The sequence below is a fragment of the Hyla sarda genome, chromosome 2 (genome assembly GCF_029499605.1).
Source record: "Hyla sarda isolate aHylSar1 chromosome 2, aHylSar1.hap1, whole genome shotgun sequence".
NCBI lineage: Eukaryota > Metazoa > Chordata > Amphibia > Anura > Hylidae > Hyla > Hyla sarda.
The window spans coordinates 315,454,565-315,473,742 of record NC_079190.1 but is presented as its reverse complement, the minus strand read 5'-3'; the positions used below and the strand labels follow the sequence as shown (position 1 = coordinate 315,473,742).

At 46.6% G+C, this 19,178-nt stretch overlaps 1 protein-coding gene across 9 annotated transcripts in view; it reads right to left on the bottom strand.

Annotated features, from left to right (window-relative positions):
- Nucleotides 1-19,178, bottom strand: part of NAV1 (neuron navigator 1) — a 526,544-nt gene that overhangs the window by 212,033 nt on the left and 295,333 nt on the right. For all 9 annotated transcript variants that reach the window (XM_056557725.1, XM_056557730.1, XM_056557732.1 and 6 more), the window contains one exon: nucleotides 863-1,142. In XM_056557725.1, coding sequence (XP_056413700.1) covers nucleotides 863-1,142 — 280 coding nt within the window. The remainder of the gene's footprint in view (nucleotides 1-862; nucleotides 1,143-19,178) is intronic.

Here is a 19,178-nt window from a genome sequence, read left to right as displayed (position 1 = left end):
ATTAGTAATTTGTGGTTAAAATATGTTTCTCTTTTCATCAGTGGCATCATGAACTATTGTTTACAAAGTAAAAGTTGGTAATACATCTATCTGAATATCATGAAATTGTAAATTGCAAAATCATGAAAGGTCTTTTAGCCTTTTGTTTTCCTCGTCATCCACATCTTCTCAATCCTCATCTTTACTGACTTCTACCTAAAATCACTGTGTTGTAATTTACATAATACTGACTTGAAACTTTTACCTTGAGATGGCAAAACCAGCATTCTTTCCTATCATTTCATTTGTATGTGGTTAACTGGCTTCAATTAGCTAATTAGTAATGGTTGTAGAATACAGACCCCACTGATCTGATACTGAGAACCTATGCTAAAGAAAAGCTGTCAACACTGTAATGTGAGAAAAACCCCTAGAAGGTAGTGTACCAACAACAGAAAACTACATAACCAGGTTATTATTATGAACTATTTTAACAAAAAGTAATCTAATTCTTAGAGTAGCCACACACAAAAAAATTACTTTAAACCCAAAGAGGAGACCGAGAATAAGTTTCTGCCAGATACTTTTCAACTAAGAAAGTGAAACCAGGAATCCCTTTCTAGAGATGGTCCATTCTTGGTGATGGTTGTGATAGTACAGTCAGGGGGTGTGAATTTTATACAATTAGGGGTGTGTATGCCTAATACACATCCCCTGACTGTATAATCACACTCATCACCTGATATTCACTCCCATTATTAAAATTAAGTTTAATGCCATATGATGTTTCTGGAGTGCAATCTGAGCGCCTCAAGCTATTTAAGGGATATTAAAATTTAATTTCAATATCATATCAAAATAAAAAATAATGAGTATTCAGTACCTTCTCCTTTGGAAACTGTTTGTACAGTTTGAGTAATAGGTGATGTTACACCAACTGGTGGGTTTTTTCCTTTCCGCAATGGCTGTCCCAGACTGACAGGTTTCTTCACATCAGATTTTGGAGCATCATCATTCTTTTCTCTGCGCCAACGCGATGAACCATGCTCTGACTTTAAGCTCCCACTGTCATATTCCATCCTGCGTGGTCCTCGTTCTTCAGATTCACTATGCCAACTTAATCCACTCTCAACCAGTGACCGCTTTTCAGAATCAGTGCGTAGCTACAGGGTAAATAAAGATTTCTACATAAGCATTGATATTTAAAGCATGCTGCACAGACATGTAAAAAGTACTGATTGGTTAGGGTCTCGGTGCAGAAACCCTCCAATGATCACTAGATATTGCCGGGTGGAATGTGCGGCTGCGCACTTCATTCCCAGACTCATTGCTCAATACTACTTGCTGCAGGAGACAGGCTTCATAGACTTACAAAGTTCCTCAGCTGTAAGTCTGATAAAGTGTTGAGCTGACAAGCAAATCGCTCTGCCTTGTGCTTCTCACAGCTATATCTTGTGATCAGAGGGGGTCTAATCAAAACTTTTGACATGTCTCTGTGACAAGTTAAAAGTAAAATCCTTTGGCATTAAGCCTCTATACATTCTTTTCCTTCAGGTATTACAGTGATAAACTATTTATAACATGCATAGTTAACCTATCCAGTAAAAAATATATACCCGATCAAGCTAGTAGAGCTCAATAGGGCTTAATTTGGGGGAAAAGGGGTTTCTAACCCCAGTAGACTCCAAGCTAAACGGCTAATAAAAGGGCAAAGAAGCACAAAGTCAGAACCAGAGACAGAAAAATAAACAGGAAGAAGTAAGCCAAGAGAATAACATCATGTCAAAATCACAGTCAGAAAACAAGGCAAACTAAAAAACAAACATAGACCAATCCCAGCGTCTGTGGCCAGCATACGCCTGATTAAATACATATTGAGTGGAGGCACTGGAAGGTGGTCAGGTAAGTTCCTGAGAGTAACCCCCCTCGGTTTCACAATCACAGCTGGACAGGACTACATATATATAGGCAACAACAGAACTACATATATTTATCATCACCATCCCTGTGGGCAGAAACATCTCCTGGGAATGGTGAGGAACAAGATTTTACCATATGCATTTTGCCATGCGTTATATATATTAAAATTTTATGACAGGTTCCCTTAAATACCCTGAGAGGGCCTGTCAGGTTGACTTTCATGAAATCTTTTAATTCATTTTTTAACAAAGGATATCTAGTCAATACCCAGGATCTTCCCTCCAGCCCCAAACCCTTCTAGTGGATTAGGTCCACAATTTTGGAGACCTCATACTCCATTTTGTTACTGAATGATAACAGGAGGAGGTCTCTTTGGAGGTACCACAGATGCAGCATATAACTTTAACAGTGATCTGTGAAAAATATTGTGAATCTTAAAAGAATTTGGTAACTTGAGACAGTAGGACAACTGGATTGACTACAGTAAAAATTTAATAAAGACCAATAATTAGAGGCACTCTCAAAAGCCCGTTATTTTATAGACAGCAACACCTCCTTCCCCCACCGAAAATGCCGGACCATCTCAACGCCTCTTATTAGCCCACCTTTTTTGATGTCCTGGGATTTACTTGGGTCCTAAGTCCCGATTGTACAAAGACCATTACAGATGGTCTGGCATTTCAGCCCAGGTAAAGTGTTACAAGCAGGAGGCTAGTTTGAAGGGGTATTCGTGGAAAAAAAAAATTTTTATATATCAACTGGCTCCAGAAAGTTAAACAGATTTGTAAATTACTTCTATTAAAATAATCTTAATCCTTCCAGTACTGCTGAAGTTGAGTTGTTCTTTTATGTATGACAACAGTGCTCTCTGCTGACACCTGTCTGTCTCGGGAACGGCACAGAATAGAAGAGGTTTGGTATGGGGATTTGCTACTACACTGGACAGTTCCTGAGAACAGGTGTGATTAAGAAGTAATTTACAAATCTGTTTAGCTTTCTGGAGCCAGATGATATATATAAAAAAGTTTTTTCCTGGATAACCCCTTTGAGTTTTGAGGTGTGGGGCAGGAGTAGATGACCCTTTTGGTATGAATTCCCTCAGTCATCTATTCAAGCTAGTGTTGACCTGGTCTTCTATGCCTAAACATGTAAATGTACGTCATGGGAGTGCTAGGGGATTTTCAAGCAGGCTCACAAACTGAGCCTGGGATAACTGCAAATGTCGGAATTCAGCAATCATTGTTGGATATAAAATTGGTCAGAAGTGTGTGCCTTCATAATTGCACTTGTTTCTGCGGTATGTGACTAGTGGTTTTAAAAACTGCTAATCACATACCGCAAAAACAAAACCCTGGCTTATTTCTTAAAGGGGTACTCCAGTAGAAAACTTTTTTTTTTTTTTATCAACTGGTGCCAAAAAGTTAAACAGATTTGTAAATTACTTCTATTTAAAAAAAATGTATCCTTTCAGTACTTATCAGCTGCTGTATACTACAGAGACAGTTGAATAGTTCTTTTCTGTCTGACCACAGTGCTCTCTGCTGACACCTCTGTCCATATAAGGAACTGTCCAGAGCAGGTCGTCAAGATCCCCATAGAAAACCTCTCCCCTCCACAGCACAGTACAGATAAATACTGGAAGGATTAAGATTTTTAAATAGAAGTCATTTACAAATCAGTTTAACTTTTTGGCACCAGTTGATTAGAAATTTTTTTTTTCCACCAGATAAATCCTTTAACCTGTTAAGGACCAAGGGCGTAAACTTACACCCCTAGTCCCGCTCCCGTGATATAACGCGTGGTTACACGGTAACCCCGCATCATATCACGGCGGGCCCGGCGTCATAGTGAAGCCGGGACCCGCCTCTAAAGCGCGCGGCACTGATCGGCTAAAAACGAAAATAACAGTGTCCGGCTAGCTCAGGGAGCTGTTCAGGATCGCCGCGGTATAATCGCGGCATCCCGAACAGCTGTAGCACAGGAGGAGGCCTTCTTACGTTCTCCTGTGCTGTCCGATCGCCGAATGAATGCTTCAAGCCTGAGATCTAGGCTTGAGCATTCAAATCGCCGAAAACACTGATTGATCCATTCCTATGGAGATGCATCAATCAGTGTAAAAGATCAGTTAATGCAATGTTATAGCCCCTTATAGGAGCTATAATATTGCATAAGAAAAGTGTAAAAAAAAAGTAATTAAGCCTTTCAATGATCCCTTCCCCTAATAAAACTTTGAATCATCTGGCATTTCCAAGAATAAAAAAAAACAGTGTAAATAAAAATAAACATATGTGGTATCGCCGCGTGCGGAAATGTCCGAATTATAAAAATATACCGCTTTTTAAACCGCACGTTCAATGGCGTACACGCAAAAAATTTCCAAAGTCCAAAATAGCATTTTTTTTGTCACTTTTTATATCATGAAAAGATGAACAAAAAGGGATCAAAAAGTCCGATCAATGCAAAAATGGTACCGACAAAAACTTCAGATCACGGCACAAAAAATGAGCCCTCATAGCGTCCTGAACACGGAAAAATAAAAAAAGTTATAGGGCTCAGAAAATGACAATTTTAAACGTATACATTTTCCTGCATGTATTTATGATTTTTTTTCAGTAGTAATACAAAATCAAATCTATACAAGTAGGGTATCATTTTAACCGTATGGACCTAGAGAATAAAGAAAAGGTGTCATTTGTAACAAAAAAGGACTACGTAGAAACGGAAGCCCCCAAAAGTTACAAAATGGCAATTTTTTTTCCGTTTCGCCGTAGATTTTTGGGTACAATGACTGATGTCATTACAAAGTAGAATTGGTGGCGCAAAAAATACGCCATAATACAGATTTTTAGGTGCAAAATTGAAAGAGTTATGATTTTTTAAAGGTAAGGAGGAAAAAACGAAAGTGCAAAAAACGAAAAACACCACTGTAAGAATAAGGAGAATTGGATGACAACTACTGCACCGTGTCCGCTCCGGGTCTGATTGCGGGCGACCACAGGGCCGGCGGCGTGTGACGTCACGCCTCCACCCCCGTGTGACGTCACGCTCCGCCCCTCAATGCAAGCCTATGGGAGGGGGCGTGACAGCCTAATGTCTAAGCACCGGAGAACCCCTTTAAGGTCTGGGGTACGGGCAGGCCAGTCTATAGCATCAATGCCGTCCTCTTGCAGTAACTGCTGACACACTCCAGACACAAGATCTAGCATTGTCTTGCATTAGGAGGAACCCTGGTCCAACCGCACCAGCATATGGTGTCACAAGAGGTCTGGGGATCTCATCTCGGTACCTAATGGCAGTCAGGCTACCTCTGGCAAGCACATAAGAGAGCTGTGCGGCCCCCCAAAGAAATGCTTCCCAACACCATTACTGACCCACCGCCAAACAGGTCATGCTGGAGGATGTTGCAGGCAGCAGAACATTCTCCACAGTGTCTCCAGCCTCTGTCACGTCTGTCACATGTGCTCAGTGTGCACCTGCTTTCATCTGTGAAGAGCACAGGGCGCCAGTAGCGAATTTGCCAATCTTGGTGTTCTCTGGCAAAAGCCAAATGTCTTGATTTTTTTGAGCAGTTTAGTAGTAAAAGATCTGATTACATGCATGAGTGATTATGTAGTCTATGCACTACTGTGTTCATGCAATAGTCAGTATTACATCAGTAAGGCTATGTTCCCATTGTTTTCTGCTGTGCTGTTCACATAGCGGAATTTCCGCTCCAGACAAATGTGGTACGGAAATTCAAACTCCGGTGTCCGCACAAAGAATAGACATGTCTATTCTATCTGCGGACTCTGAAAGAAAATGCATTGCCGTCTATGAGACAGAGCATTTCCGAGTGCTCCTAGATCCGTCATGTTCTTCCGGTGCTCCCCTTTCAGGGGAATATCCACATGGAGATTTTCCACACGGACATTCTCCCATGTAAACATAACCTACGACTATTCACCCTTACTCATTAAAGTTACAGAACACTTTAACTCTGAAGACCTGGAAAGGTGCACCATGTATGACTCAGCACAAGAGACTGTCACCAGAATGACAGTAAGCAGTTGTGCTTCACTAGCATTGAAAGAGTTATGGTACCTTTTAATGGAGGTGACTATGGTAATCTATTATTATAGTACGAAACTAGATGGATTCTATGTCTAAAAGCTTGAGGCCCACTTGCCCTGAATGAGAGGGTGAACTTTGGCTAATTTCTGTGTTGATTTTGATTTGTTTTATATATTTTATTGCCCTGGGTGTGTTTTTAGTTAGTAGTAAATAGGTTAACTTTTTTCTGTACCTATTTAAGCTCCCATGTAGCATACTGACGTCAGTGGAAGTTATAAAAAGTACCTGATTGGCTACAAAACCGCTGTCGCAGTCCACACTCTCTGATCTGTTCCTACCCCTCCGTCTATGCCTGTTTGTAATATATCTTTTATGGACAATCAATAAAGAAGTTTTTACTCCGGACAGTGCTCTAGTCAGGGGCATCACTAGGTTAAAACATTTGGGGACTGTGTCCCGACTGTAAATCCAGGTGCCCAAAATGTCAGCTGCCATGCAGGTCCAGTTTGGGCAGTCACTAAGAAGCAGAGATCTCTACACACAGTACAATGGCAGTGACTGCCAGATTAGGACCTGCCCTGTATCTCTAGACCAGTTCCCAACCTGTACAAGTCCCTCTACTGTACCTTCTGTACAGCTGATTCCTTCAGTGCCTAGAAGGGAGAAAAGCAGATCACATGACTGTTCATCTTGTGACTTGCAGGGAGGCAGAGAGAAGGCGGGGCTTGGCAGCTGTAGAGCATGAACAGCCTCTGTAAAGATGCCCTGAAGGAATCATGGAGTGTGTAGGCAAATACATGTGTAAATAATGTGCACCAAGGTACTGGACTACAACTCCCAGCTAGAGGCATAATGGGTAACGAACACTGATCTACACAGAAAAGGAATGGCCCTCCAGCTGTTGCAAAACTACAACTCCCAGCGTGATAACAAGTGTGCCTCCATGATGGGAGTTGTAGTTTTGCAACAGCTGGAGGTCCATCTATTTCATGATGGGGATAGTTTTATTCTGGTGTCTGGCTCTGATGGGGCATATTAAAGTTCAAAATTTGGGTCCTTATGAGTAGAGAGCATATGATATCAGGCTAGTGGCTACAGGGGGGCATTATGACTGGACAGGGGCAAAGTGGCTACAGAGTGGGCATTAGGACTATACAAAAGGGCATTATTACTGCACAGGTTTTTCATTAGCCCACGTAAGACACTTCTGACGTTTTTTGTTCAGGAGTAGCTTGACAAGAGTAATATGACATGTAAAGCCCATGTCCAGGATCCGTCTGTGTGTGGTGGCTCTTGATGCACTGACTCCAGCCTCAGTGCACTCCTTGTGAAAGGCCCTAACACTTTTGAATGGCCTTTTACTGAAAATCCTCTCCAGGCTGCGGTCATCCCTGCTGCTTGTGCACTTTTCCCTTCCACAAAACTTTTATTAATGTGCTTTGATACAGCACTTTGGGAACATCCTACTTTCTTTGCAGATACCTTTTGAGGGTGTCAGTTATGGTTTTCTGCACAACTGTCAGGTCAGCAGTCTTTCCCATGATTGTGATTGCTACTGAACTAGACTGAGAGGAGAACTCCGGAATATAAAAATTGTCGCCCATACTGCCAGCAGTAAAAAAACATAAAGATGTACATACCTTCCCCCACTGCCGCTCAGCCTATCGCCGGCCGAGTTGGACTTCGCTGCGGCTGGTGATTGGCTGATTCATCAGACCACCTGCAACCAGGAAGTGGATCACGACGGAGACCGGAGCCGGTTGCCAGAGGCCCCGGGGGAGCGGAGGAAGGTATGTATATCTTTATTTTTTTACTGCCGGTGTGAGGTGGTTTTTTGCGCCCCCGTGAATCCTTGCGTCCGCTCCTCCCCCAGCTCTCCGAAGATTTCCGAAGCTAGAGCTGGGGGAGGGCAGAGCAAGGGGGGAGAGAGAAGTACACGCCCCCTCCTTCCTCTCCCCTCCCTGAGCTCAGGACGGACGTAGATCTCCGCGGGGAGAAGTACACGCCCCCTCTCTTATCTCCCGCAGCTGAGGACGTAGATCTCCGCGGGGAGAAGTACACGCCCCCTCCCTCATCTCCCCTGCTTGAGCTCTGTCTGTTTTTACTGTACACAGACTGGGGATGTACTGCAGGAACTGGGAATAAATCTCTGACTGGGGATGATTTCTATGTGAGGAGGAGGGGGTCCCTGTTATGTGTGTGTGTGTGTGTGTATGCTGGGAGTTGTAGTCCCTGTTATGTGTGTGTGTGTGTATGCTGGGAGTTGTAGTCCCTGTTAGGTGTGTGTGTGTATCCTGGGAGTTGTAGTCCCTGTAAGGTGTGTGTGTGTGTATCCTGAGAGTTGTAGTCCCTGTTAGGTGTGTGTGTATACGGGGAGTTGTAGTCCCTGTTAGGTGTGTGTGTGTATGCTGGGAGTTGTAGTCCCTGTTAGGTGTGTGTATGCCAGTGGTTCCCAACCAGGGAATGCTGGGAGTTGTAGTCCCTGTTAGGTGTGTGTGTGTATGCTGAGAGGTGTAGTCCCTGTTAGGTGTGTGTATGTTGGGAGTTGTAGTCCCTGTTAGGTGTGTGTGTATGCTGGGAGTTGTAGTCCCTGTTGTGTGTGTGTGTATGCTGGGAGTTGTAGTCCCTGTTGTGTGTTTGTATGCTGGGAGTTGTAGTCCCTGTTAGGTGTGTGTGTATACTGGAAGTTGTAGTCCCTGTTAGGTGTGTATGTGTGTGTATCCTGGGCGTTGTAGTCCCTGCAAGGTGTGTGTGTATGCTGGGAGTTGTAGTCCCTGTTAGGTGTGTGTGTATGCTGGAAGTTGTAGTCCCTGTTAGGTGTGTATGTGTGTGTATCCTGGGTGTTGTAGTCCCTGCAAGGTGTGTGTGTATGCTGGGAGTTGTAGTCCCTGTTAGGTGTGTGTATGCTGGGAGTTGTAGTCCCTGTAAGGTGTGTGTGTATGCTGGGAGTTGTAGTCCCTGTTAGTTGTGTGTGTGTGTGTGTGTGTGTATGCTGGGAGTTGTAGTCCCTGTTAGGTGTGTATGCTGGGATTTGTGGTCCCTGTTAAGTGTGTTTGTGTATGCTGGGAGTTGTAGTCCATGTTAGGTGTGCGTATTTGTATGCTGGGAGTTGTAGTCCCTGTTAGGTGTGTGTATGCTGGGAGTTGTAGTCCCTGTTAGGTGTGTGTATGCCAGTGGTTCCCAACCAGGAAATGCTGGGAGTTGTAGTCCCTGTTAGGTGTGTGTGTATGCTGGGAGCTGTAGTCCCTGTTAGTTGTGTGTTTGTATGCTGGGAGTTGTATTCCCTGTTAGGGTTGTGTGTGTATGCTGGGAGTTGTAGTCCCTGTTAGGTGTGTGTGTATGCTGGGAGTTGTAGTCCCTGTTAGTTGTGTGTTTGTATGCTGGGAGTTGTAGTCCCTGTTAGGTGTGTGTGTGTGTGTGTGTATGCTGGGAGTTGTAGTCCCTGTTAGGTGTGTGTGTGTGTGTATCATGGGAGTTGTAGTCCCTGCAAGGTGTGTGTGTGTGTATGCTGGGAGTTGTAGTCCCTGTTAGGTGTGTGTATGCTGGGAGTTGTAGTCCCTGTTAGGTGTGTGTATGCTGGAAGTTGTAGTCCCTGTTAGGTGTGTGTATGCTGGGAGTTGTAGTCCCTGTAAGGTATGTGTGTGTGTATGCTGGGAGTTGTAGTCCATGTTAGGTGTGTGTGTGTGTGTTTGTATGCTGGGAGTTGTAGTCCCTGTAAGGTGTGTATGTGTATGCTGGGAGTTGTAGTCCCTGTTAGGTGTGTGTGTATGCTGGGAGTTGTAGTCCCTGTTAGGTGTGTGTGTGTATGCTGGGAGTTGTAGTCCCTGGTAGGTGTGTGTGTATGCTGTTAGGTGTGTGTACACTGGGAGTTGTAATCCCTGTTGTGTGTTTGTATGCTGGGAGTTGTAGTTCCTGTTATGTGTGTGTGTGTGTGTATGTATGCTGGGAGTTGTAGTCCCTGTTAGGTGTGTGTGTATGCTGGGAGTTGTAGTCCCTGTAAGGTGTGTGTATGTATGCTGGGAGTTGTAGTCCATGTTAGGTGTGTGTGTATGCTGGGAGTTGTAGTCCCTGTTAGGTGTGTATGTGTGTGTATCCTGGGAGTTGTAGTCCCTGCAAGGTGTGTGTGTATGCTGGGAGTTGTAGTCCGTTAGGTGTGTGTATGCTGGGAGTTGTAGTCCCTGTTAGGTGTGTGTGTGTATGCTGGGAGTTGTAGTCCCTGTTAGGTGTGTGTGTGTATGCTGGGAGTTGTAGTCCCTGTTAGGTGTGTGTATGCTGGGATTTGTGGTTCCTGTTAAGTGTGTTTGTGTATGCTGGGAGTTGTAGTCCATGTTAGGTGTGCGTATTTGTATGCTGGGAGTTGTAGTCCCTGTAAGGTATGTGTGTGTATGCTGGGAGTTGTAGTCCCTGTTAGGTGTGTATATGCTGGGAGTTGTAGTCCCTGTTAGGTGTGTGTGTATGCTGGGAGTTGTAGTCCCTGTAAGGTGTGTGTATGTATGCTGGGAGTTGTAGTCCCTGTTAGGTGTGTGTGTATGCTGGGAGTTGTGGTCCCTGTTAGGTGTGTATGTGTGTGTATCCTGGGAGTTGTAGTCCCTGCAAGGTGTGTGTGTATGCTGGGAGTTGTAGTCCCTGTTAGGTGTGTGTATGCTGGGAGGTGTAGTCCCTGTTAGGTGTGTGTATGCTGGGAGTTGTAGTCCCTGTTAGGTGTGTGTGTATCATGGGAGTTGTAGTCCCTGCAAGGCGTGTGTGTGTGTATGCTGGGAGTTGTAGTCCCTGTTAGGTGTATGTATGCTGGGAGTTGTAGTCCCTGTTAGGTGTGTGTATGCTGGAAGTTGTAGTCCCTGTTAGGTGTGTGTATGCTGGGAGTTGTAGTCCCTGTAAGGTATGTGTGTGTGTATGCTGGGAGTTGTAGTCCATGTTAGGTGTGTGTGTGTGTGTGTGTTTGTATGCTGGGAGTTGTAGTCCCTGTAAGGTGTGTATGTGTATGCTGGGAGTTGTAGTCCCTGTTAGGTGTGTGTGTATGCTGGGAGTTGTAGTCCCTGTTAGGTGTGTGTGTGTGTATGCTGGGAGTTGTAGTCCCTGGTAGGTGTGTGTGTGTATGCTGTTGGGTGTGTGTATGCTGGGAGTTATAGTCCCTGATATGTGTGTGTACGCTGGGAGTTGTAATCCCTGTTGTGTGTTTGTATGCTGGGAGTTGTAGTCCCTGTTATGTGTGTGTGTGTGTGTGTGTATGCTGGGAGTTGTAGTCCCTGTAAGGTGTGTGTATGTATGCTGGGAGTTGTAGTCCCTGTTAGGTGTGTGTATGCTGGGAGTTGTAGTCCCTGTTAGGTGTGTATGTGTGTGTATCCTGGGAGTTGTAGTCCCTGCAAGGTGTGTGTGTATGCTGGGAGTTGTAGTCCCTGTTAGGTGTGTGTATGCTGGGAGTTGTAGTCCCTGTTAGGTGTGTGTGTATGCTGGGAGTTGTAGTCCCTGTTAGGTGTGTGTGTATGCTGGGAGTTGTAGTCCCTGTAAGGTGTGTGTATGTATGCTGGGAGTTGTAGTCCCTGTTAGGTGTGTGTGTATGCTGGGAGTTGTAGTCCCTGTTAGGTGTGTATGTGTGTGTATCCTGGGAGTTGTAGTCCCTGCAAGGTGTGTGTGTATGCTGGGAGTTGTAGTCCCTGTTAGGTGTGTGTATGCTGGGAGTTGTAGTCCCTGTTAGGTGTGTGTGTGTATGCTGGGAGTTGTAGTCCCTGTTAGGTGTGTGTGTGTGTGTGTGTATGCTGGGAGTTGTAGTCCCTGTTAGGTGTGTGTATGCTGGGATTTGTGGTTCCTGTTAAGTGTGTTTGTGTATGCTGGGAGTTGTAGTCCATGTTAGGTGTGCGTATTTGTATGCTGGGAGTTGTAGTCCCTGTAAGGTATGTGTGTGTATGCTGGGAGTTGTAGTCCCTGTTAGGTGTGTATATGCTGGGAGTTGTAGTCCCTGTTAGGTGTGTGTGTATGCTGGGAGTTGTAGTCCCTGTAAGGTGTGTGTATGTATGCTGGGAGTTGTAGTCCCTGTTAGGTGTGTGTGTATGCTGGGAGTTGTGGTCCCTGTTAGGTGTGTATGTGTGTGTATCCTGGGAGTTGTAGTCCCTGCAAGGTGTGTGTGTATGCTGGGAGTTGTAGTCCCTGTTAGGTGTGTGTATGCTGGGAGTTGTAGTCCCTGTTAGGTGTGTGTATGCTGGGAGTTGTAGTCCCTGTTAGGTGTGTGTATGCTGGGAGTTGTAGTCCCTGTTAGGTGTGTGTGTATGCTGGGAGTTGTAGTCCCTGTTAGGTGTGTATGCTGGGATTTGTGGTCCCTGTTAAGTGTGTTTGTGTATGCTGGGAGTTGTAGTCCATGTTAGGTGTGCGTATTTGTATGCTGGGAGTTGTAGTCCCTGTTAGGTGTGTGTATTCTGGGAGTTGTAGTCCCTGTAAGGTATGTGTGTGTATGCTGGGAGTTGTAGTCCCTGTTAGGTGTGTGTATGCTGGGAGTTGTAGTCCCTGTTAGGGTTGTGTGTGTATGCTGGGAGTTGTAGTCCCTGTTAGGTGTGTGTGTATGCTGGGAGTTGTAGTCCCTGTTAGGTGTGTGTGTATGCTGGGAGTTGTGGTCCCTGTTAGGTGTGTATGTGTGTGTATCCTGGGAGTTGTAGTCCCTGCAAGGTGTGTGTGTGTATGCTGGGAGTTGTAGTCCCTGTTAGGTGTGTGTATGCTGGGAGTTGTAGTCCCTGTTAGGTGTGTGTATGCTGGGAGTTGTAGTCCCTGTTAGGTGTGTGTATGCTGGGAGTTGTAGTCCCTGTTAGGTGTGTGTGTATGCTGGGAGTTGTAGTCCCTGTTAGGTGTGTATGCTGGGATTTGTGGTCCCTGTTTAGTGTGTTTGTGTATGCTGGGAGTTGTAGTCCATGTTAGGTGTGCGTATTTGTATGCTGGGAGTTGTAGTCCCTGTTAGGTGTGTGTATTCTGGGAGTTGTAGTCCCTGTAAGGTATGTGTGTGTATGCTGGGAGTTGTAGTCCCTGTTAGGTGTGTGTATGCTGGGAGTTGTAGTCCCTGTTAGGGTTGTGTGTGTATGCTGGGAGTTGTAGTCCCTGTTAGGTGTGTGTGTATGCTGGGAGTTGTAGTCCCTGTTAGATGTGTATGCTGGGATTTGTGGTCCCTGTTAAGTGTGTTTGTGTATGCTGGGAGTTGTAGTCCATGTTAGGTGTGCGTATTTGTATGCTGGGAGTTGTAGTCCCTGTTAGGTGTGTGTATCCTGGGAGTTGTAGTCCCTGTAAGGTATGTGTGTGTATGCTGGGAGTTGTAGTCCCTGTTAGGTGTGTGTATGCTGGGAGTTGTAGTCCCTGTTAGGGTTGTGTGTGTATGCTGGGAGTTGTAGTCCCTGTTAGGTGTGTGTGTATGCTGGGAGTTGTAGTCCCTGTTAGGTGTGTGTTTGTATGCTGTGTTTTCCAACCATGTCATGCTGGGAGTTGTAGATTTGCAACACCTGGAGGCACCCTGGTTGGGAAATACTGGTGTATGCCCTGTAGAGGTGTGGTGAACTACAACTCCCAGGAGACTACAGAGGCAGCATGCTGGTGTTATACCACAGACTGAAGACTCCTGAATGACACATGCTGGGAGTTGTAGTCCCTTTTGTGTGTGTATACTAGTATATCCCAAGCAGGGCTGAGTTATGTTAGTGTTCTGAGTATAACGCAGGTTTCCTCGGGCTGCATAGGGGGGGGGGGGACGAACTGCACGGGCTGGCTTCTGCTATTTCATTGGGTGTTCATTAGCCCCATAAAGAGGACATGGAAATTAATGGGGCTTGTACAGGACATGAACATCACTGTATGAACCCTGTGCTTTTCTATGTCAGAGTTCAAACAGGGAAGCAGAGATGCACGGGGTTCACACAGGAAAGCAGAGATGCAGGGGATTCACACAGGGAAGCAGAGATGCACGGGTTCATACAGGGAAGCAGAGATGCACGGGGTTCATACAGGGAAGCAGAGATGCACAGGGTTCATACAGGGAAGCAGAGATGCAGGGGGGTTCATACAGGGAAGCATAGATGCACGGGGTTCACACAGGGAAGCAGAGATGCACTGGGTTCACACAGGGAAGCAGACATGCATGGGGTTCATACAGGGAAGCAGAGATGCATGGGGTTCACACAGGGAAGCAGAGATGCATGGGGTTCACACAGGGAAGCAGAGGTGCATGGGGTTCATACAGGGAAGAAGAGATGCACGGGGTTCACACAGGGAAACAGAGATGCACGGGGTTCATACAGGGAAGCAGAGATGCACGGGGTTCAAACAGGGAAGCAGAGATGCACGGGGTTCATACAGGGAAGCAGAGATGCACAGGGTTCATACAGGGAAGCAGAGATGCACGGGGTTCATACAGGGAAGCAGAGATGCACGGGGTTCATACAGGGAAGCAGAGATGCACGGGGTTTTTACAGAGGCCTTCATGTCAGCGTTTATTGTACTACAGCTTTGAGAGAAAAATCATGTCAGGAGGGACGTACAGGAGAAATAACACTCTAGCATGTCCAGCTTCATCCAGGGGAAATTGAGAAGGAGGGGAAAACGGATTTTGGCGGCGGCTGCCAATTGAAATCTACACTTGCAGAATTCTGCAAGTGGAGTTTTAGATGAAATCATTAACCTGTCTAGGACCAAGGGCGTACCTGTACGGCCTCAGGGTTTCCGGTCACCACCGGTAACTGGGCGGTGAACGGAATGGGATGCCTGCTGAAATCGTCCAGCAGGCATCCCGTGCCAATGCCTGGGGGGCTCCTGATCCCCCCCATGTTGGTCAATTCAGACCGGAGATTTGTGGTGATTCCAGGTCATATGTGGCTCCAGTGACCCGGTAAATAAGGGTGTTCAGGGCTGTCCAAGACAGCTTCGATCATCCTGAAGTGATAGGAGTGAGGTGGTGGGGGTGCCACCCCACCTATCTCTGCTATTGGGCGGTCAGAAGGGACTGACCAATAGCAGATCGTGGAGGTGGCGCATGGGTTAAAATTCAGTTCCTCCGCTCTGCCCACCCACGGTAGTCCGGGCAGAGCGGGGGAACTGTGATGTGAGCAGTGGTGGAGGTCCCTTACCAATTGCGTATGGTGATCCTCCTCTAAGTGTGGCGGGCAGCGATCGTGCTGTTGACGGGAGCCAGGAGCTGAGTACTTTCCTAGCAACATCTGGAGGGCCACAGTTTGGAGATCACTGTGCAGTGGTCTCTAAATGGTAGCCATCCAGATCTTGCATAACTACAACTCCCAGCATGCACGAACAGCAAATGTCTGTCTGGGCATGCTGAGAGTTGTTTTTGTGTACCTCCAGCTGTTGCATATCTACAACTCCCAGCATGCCCTTCAGTTATCAGAGCATGCTGGGAGTTTTAGTTTTGCCACAGCTGGAGGCCCACTGGTGAGGAAGCACCCAGTTAGGTAACAGAACCTAACTCAGTGCTTCCCCACCAGTGAGCCTCCAGCTGTTGCAAAACTACAACTCCCAGCATGTATGGTCTGTCAGTACATGCTGTGAGTTGTAGTTATGCAACATCTGGATGGCCACAATTTAGAGACCACTGCACTGTGATCTCCAAACTGTGGCCCTCCAGATGTTGCTAGGCAACTACTCACCTCCTGGCTCCCGTCAACAGCACGATCGCCACCCGCCACACCTAGAGGAGGATCCTCGCCCGCAGTAGGTAAGGGACCAACACCGCTGCTCACATCACAGTTCCCCCGCTCTGCCCGGACTACCGTGGGTGGGCAGAGCGGAGGAACTGAACTTTAATCCTCGCGCCACCTCCCCGATCGGCTATTGGTCGGTCACTCCCATCACTTCAGGGTGATCGAAGCTGTCTTGGACAGCCCCAAACACCCTTATTTACTGGAGACACATATGACCTGGAATCGCCACAAATTTCCGGTCTGAATTGACCAACATGTGGGGTGCTCAGGAGCCCCCCAGGCACTGGCACGGGATGCCTGCTGAACGATTTCAGCAGGCATCCTGTTCCATTCACCGCCCGGTTACTGGTGGTGACCGTAAACCCTGAGGCCGTACAGGTACGCCCTTGGTCCTAGACAGGTTAATTGTGGTGTCCCGGTACCGTATTGCATACCGTACCTTGTATGGTGGTCCCCAAAGTCAGAGTAACTACGCTCAGGTAGGGTCCCCCAGGTGGGACAGCCCCTAGTCGCCTCTCCTCTACTCTAATTCTGTAATGTTTATACATGGACATATTTGGTAATAATGTATATTTAATACAATGTATAGCATACTTACCTTGCTAGCGTCGCAGGTCCCATAATCCTCTGTGTAGGTGATTGACATCAGTATGGACAAATTACCACTAGTCCAGCCCCTGCCCATATAAGGGAGCTGTATGCCAATGATCGCTCTCTTGGGTTACTGCTCTCTTGGATGCCAGACTAGCAGGACGGATCTGCAAAACTTTCAAAGACACTCTAGGCCTAACAACCTAACAGCCTCAGCAGAACCTAAACCGTGAGTTCTAAACTAATCTCCGCTAAAGCTAGCGTGACTACTGGATCGCAACTAAATCCCCTAAATTCAGTGGAACAACACATATTATCCTAAAGACTCTAAATTGCTTAAGGTCCCAACCTTTGTCAATCTCCAAGAGAATGTGCATTTGTAGAGGAGACTGTTCCTGTTGTGAAGTTTGCATAAAATCTTCAGTAAAAGGACAAGCATTACAGAGGAGCCCTCAACCTGGCGTTACGAATAGCAAGGGTTAACCAGACACCCTTTAGTCACTGCACAGCTATACTCCCCATACCCTACTCCCCCAGGCTATCACATAATGATTTAATCTAAAACTCCACTTGCAGAATTCTGCAAGTGCAGATTTCAATTGGCGGCTGCCACCAAAATCCGTTTTCCCCTCCTTCTCAATTTCCCCTAGATGAAGCTGTACATGCTAGAGTGTTATTTCTCCTGTACGTCCCTCCTGACATGATTTTCTCTCAAAGCTGCTGTGCAATAAACACTGACATGAAGACCACTGTAAAAACCCCGTGCATCTCTGCTTCCCTGTATGAACCCCGTGCATCTCTGCTTCCCTGTATGAACCCTGTGCATCTTTGCTTCCCTGTATGATCCCCGTGCATCTCTGCTTCCCTGTATGAATCACGTGCATCTCTGCTTCCCTGTATGAACCACGTGCATCTCTGCTTTCCTGTATGAACCCCGTGCATCTCTGCTTCCCTGTATGAACCCCGTGCATCTCTCCTTCCCTGTATCATCCCCGTGCATTTCTGCTTCCCTGTATGAACCCCGTGCATCTCTGCTTCCCTGTATGGACCCCGTGCATGTCTGCTTCCCTGTATGGACCCCGTGCATTTCTGCTTCCCTGTATGAACCCTGTGCATCCCTGCTTCCCTGTATGGACCCTGTGCATCTCTGCTTCCCTGTATGGACCCCGTGCATCTCTGCTTTCCTGTGTGAACCCCGTGTATCTCTGCTTCCCTGTATGAACGCTGACATATAAATGCACAGGGTTCATACATACAGTGATCTTCATGTCCTGTACAAACCCCATGCATTTCTACGTCCTCTTTAAGGGGCTAATGAGCACCCCATGAAAAAGCAGAAACCAGCCTGTGCAGTTCGTCCCCCCCTTGCATCCCGAGGAAACCTGCATTATACACAGCACACTAACATAACTCAGCCCTGGTTGGGAAACACTGGTATACACACACAAAAGGGACTACAACTCCCAGCATGTGTCATTCAGGAGTCTTCAGTCTGTGGTATAACACCAGCATACTGCCTCTGTAGTCTCCTGGGAGTTGTAGTTCACCACACCTCTACAGTGCATACACCAGTGTTTCCCAACCAGGGTGCATCCAGGTGTTGCAAATCTACAACTCCCAGCATTACCTGGTTGGGAAACACAGGCATACACACACCTAACAGGGACCACAACTCCCAGCATACACACACACCTAACAGGGACTACAACTCCCAGCATACACACACACACACACACACACCTAACAGGGACTACAACTCCCAGCATACACACACCTAACAGGGACTACAACTCCCAGCATATACACACACACCTAACAGGCACTACAACTCCCAGCATTCCCTGGTTGGGAACCACTGGCATACACACACACATAATAGGGACTACAACTCCCAGCATACACACACCTTACAGGGACTACAACTCCCAGGATACACACACACCTTACAGGGACTACAACACCCAGCATACACACACACATATCTTACAGGGACAACAAATCCCAGCATACACACCTAACATGGACTACAACTCCCAGCATACACACACACACACACCTAACAGGGACTACAACTCCCAGAATTTCCTGGTTGGGAACCACTGGCATACACACACCTAACAGGGACTACAACTCCCAGCATACACACACACACCTAACAGGGACTACAACTCCCAGCATACACACACACCTTACAGGGACTACAACTCCCAGGATACACACACCTAACAGGGACTACAACTCCCAGCATACACAGACACACACATAACAGGGACCCCCTCCTCCTCACATAGAAATCATCCCCAGTCAGAGATTTTTTCCCAGTCCCTGCAGTACATCCCCAGTCCGTGTACAGTAAAAACAGACAGAGCTCAAGCAGGGGAGATGAGGGAGGGGGCGTGTACTTCTCCCCGTGGAGATCTACGTACGTCCTGAGCTCAGGGAGGGGAGAGGAAGGAGGGGGCGTGTACTTCTCTCTCCCCTTGCTCTGCCCTCCCCCAGCTCTAGCTTCGGAAATCTTCGGAGAGCTGGGGGAGGAGCAGACGCAAGGATTCACGGGGCGCAAAAAAACACCTCACACCGGCACTATGGGGGACAATTTTTATGTTCTGGAGTTCTCCTTTAAAGGCTCAGGAACCCTTTGCAGGTGTTATGGCTTAACTGCAGAGCCTGGAATATTGCACCTTTTCACACTATTGTGGATTTGGGGGTTTCATGAACTGTAAGCCATAATCATCACAATTATGACAAATCACGGTTTGAACTATCTTGCTTTGGATGTAATGAGTCCCTCTCATATATTAGTTTCACCTTTTCAGGTGCATTACTGAAATAAATAAACTTTTGCACAATATTCAAATTGTTCAAGTATCATCTGTAGAGTGGCCTCACCTAATCTATCCGTGCTACGGCTGTAATGCTCCTCATTGGTGCTTGTGTTCCCTGGCTTGAAGTAGCATC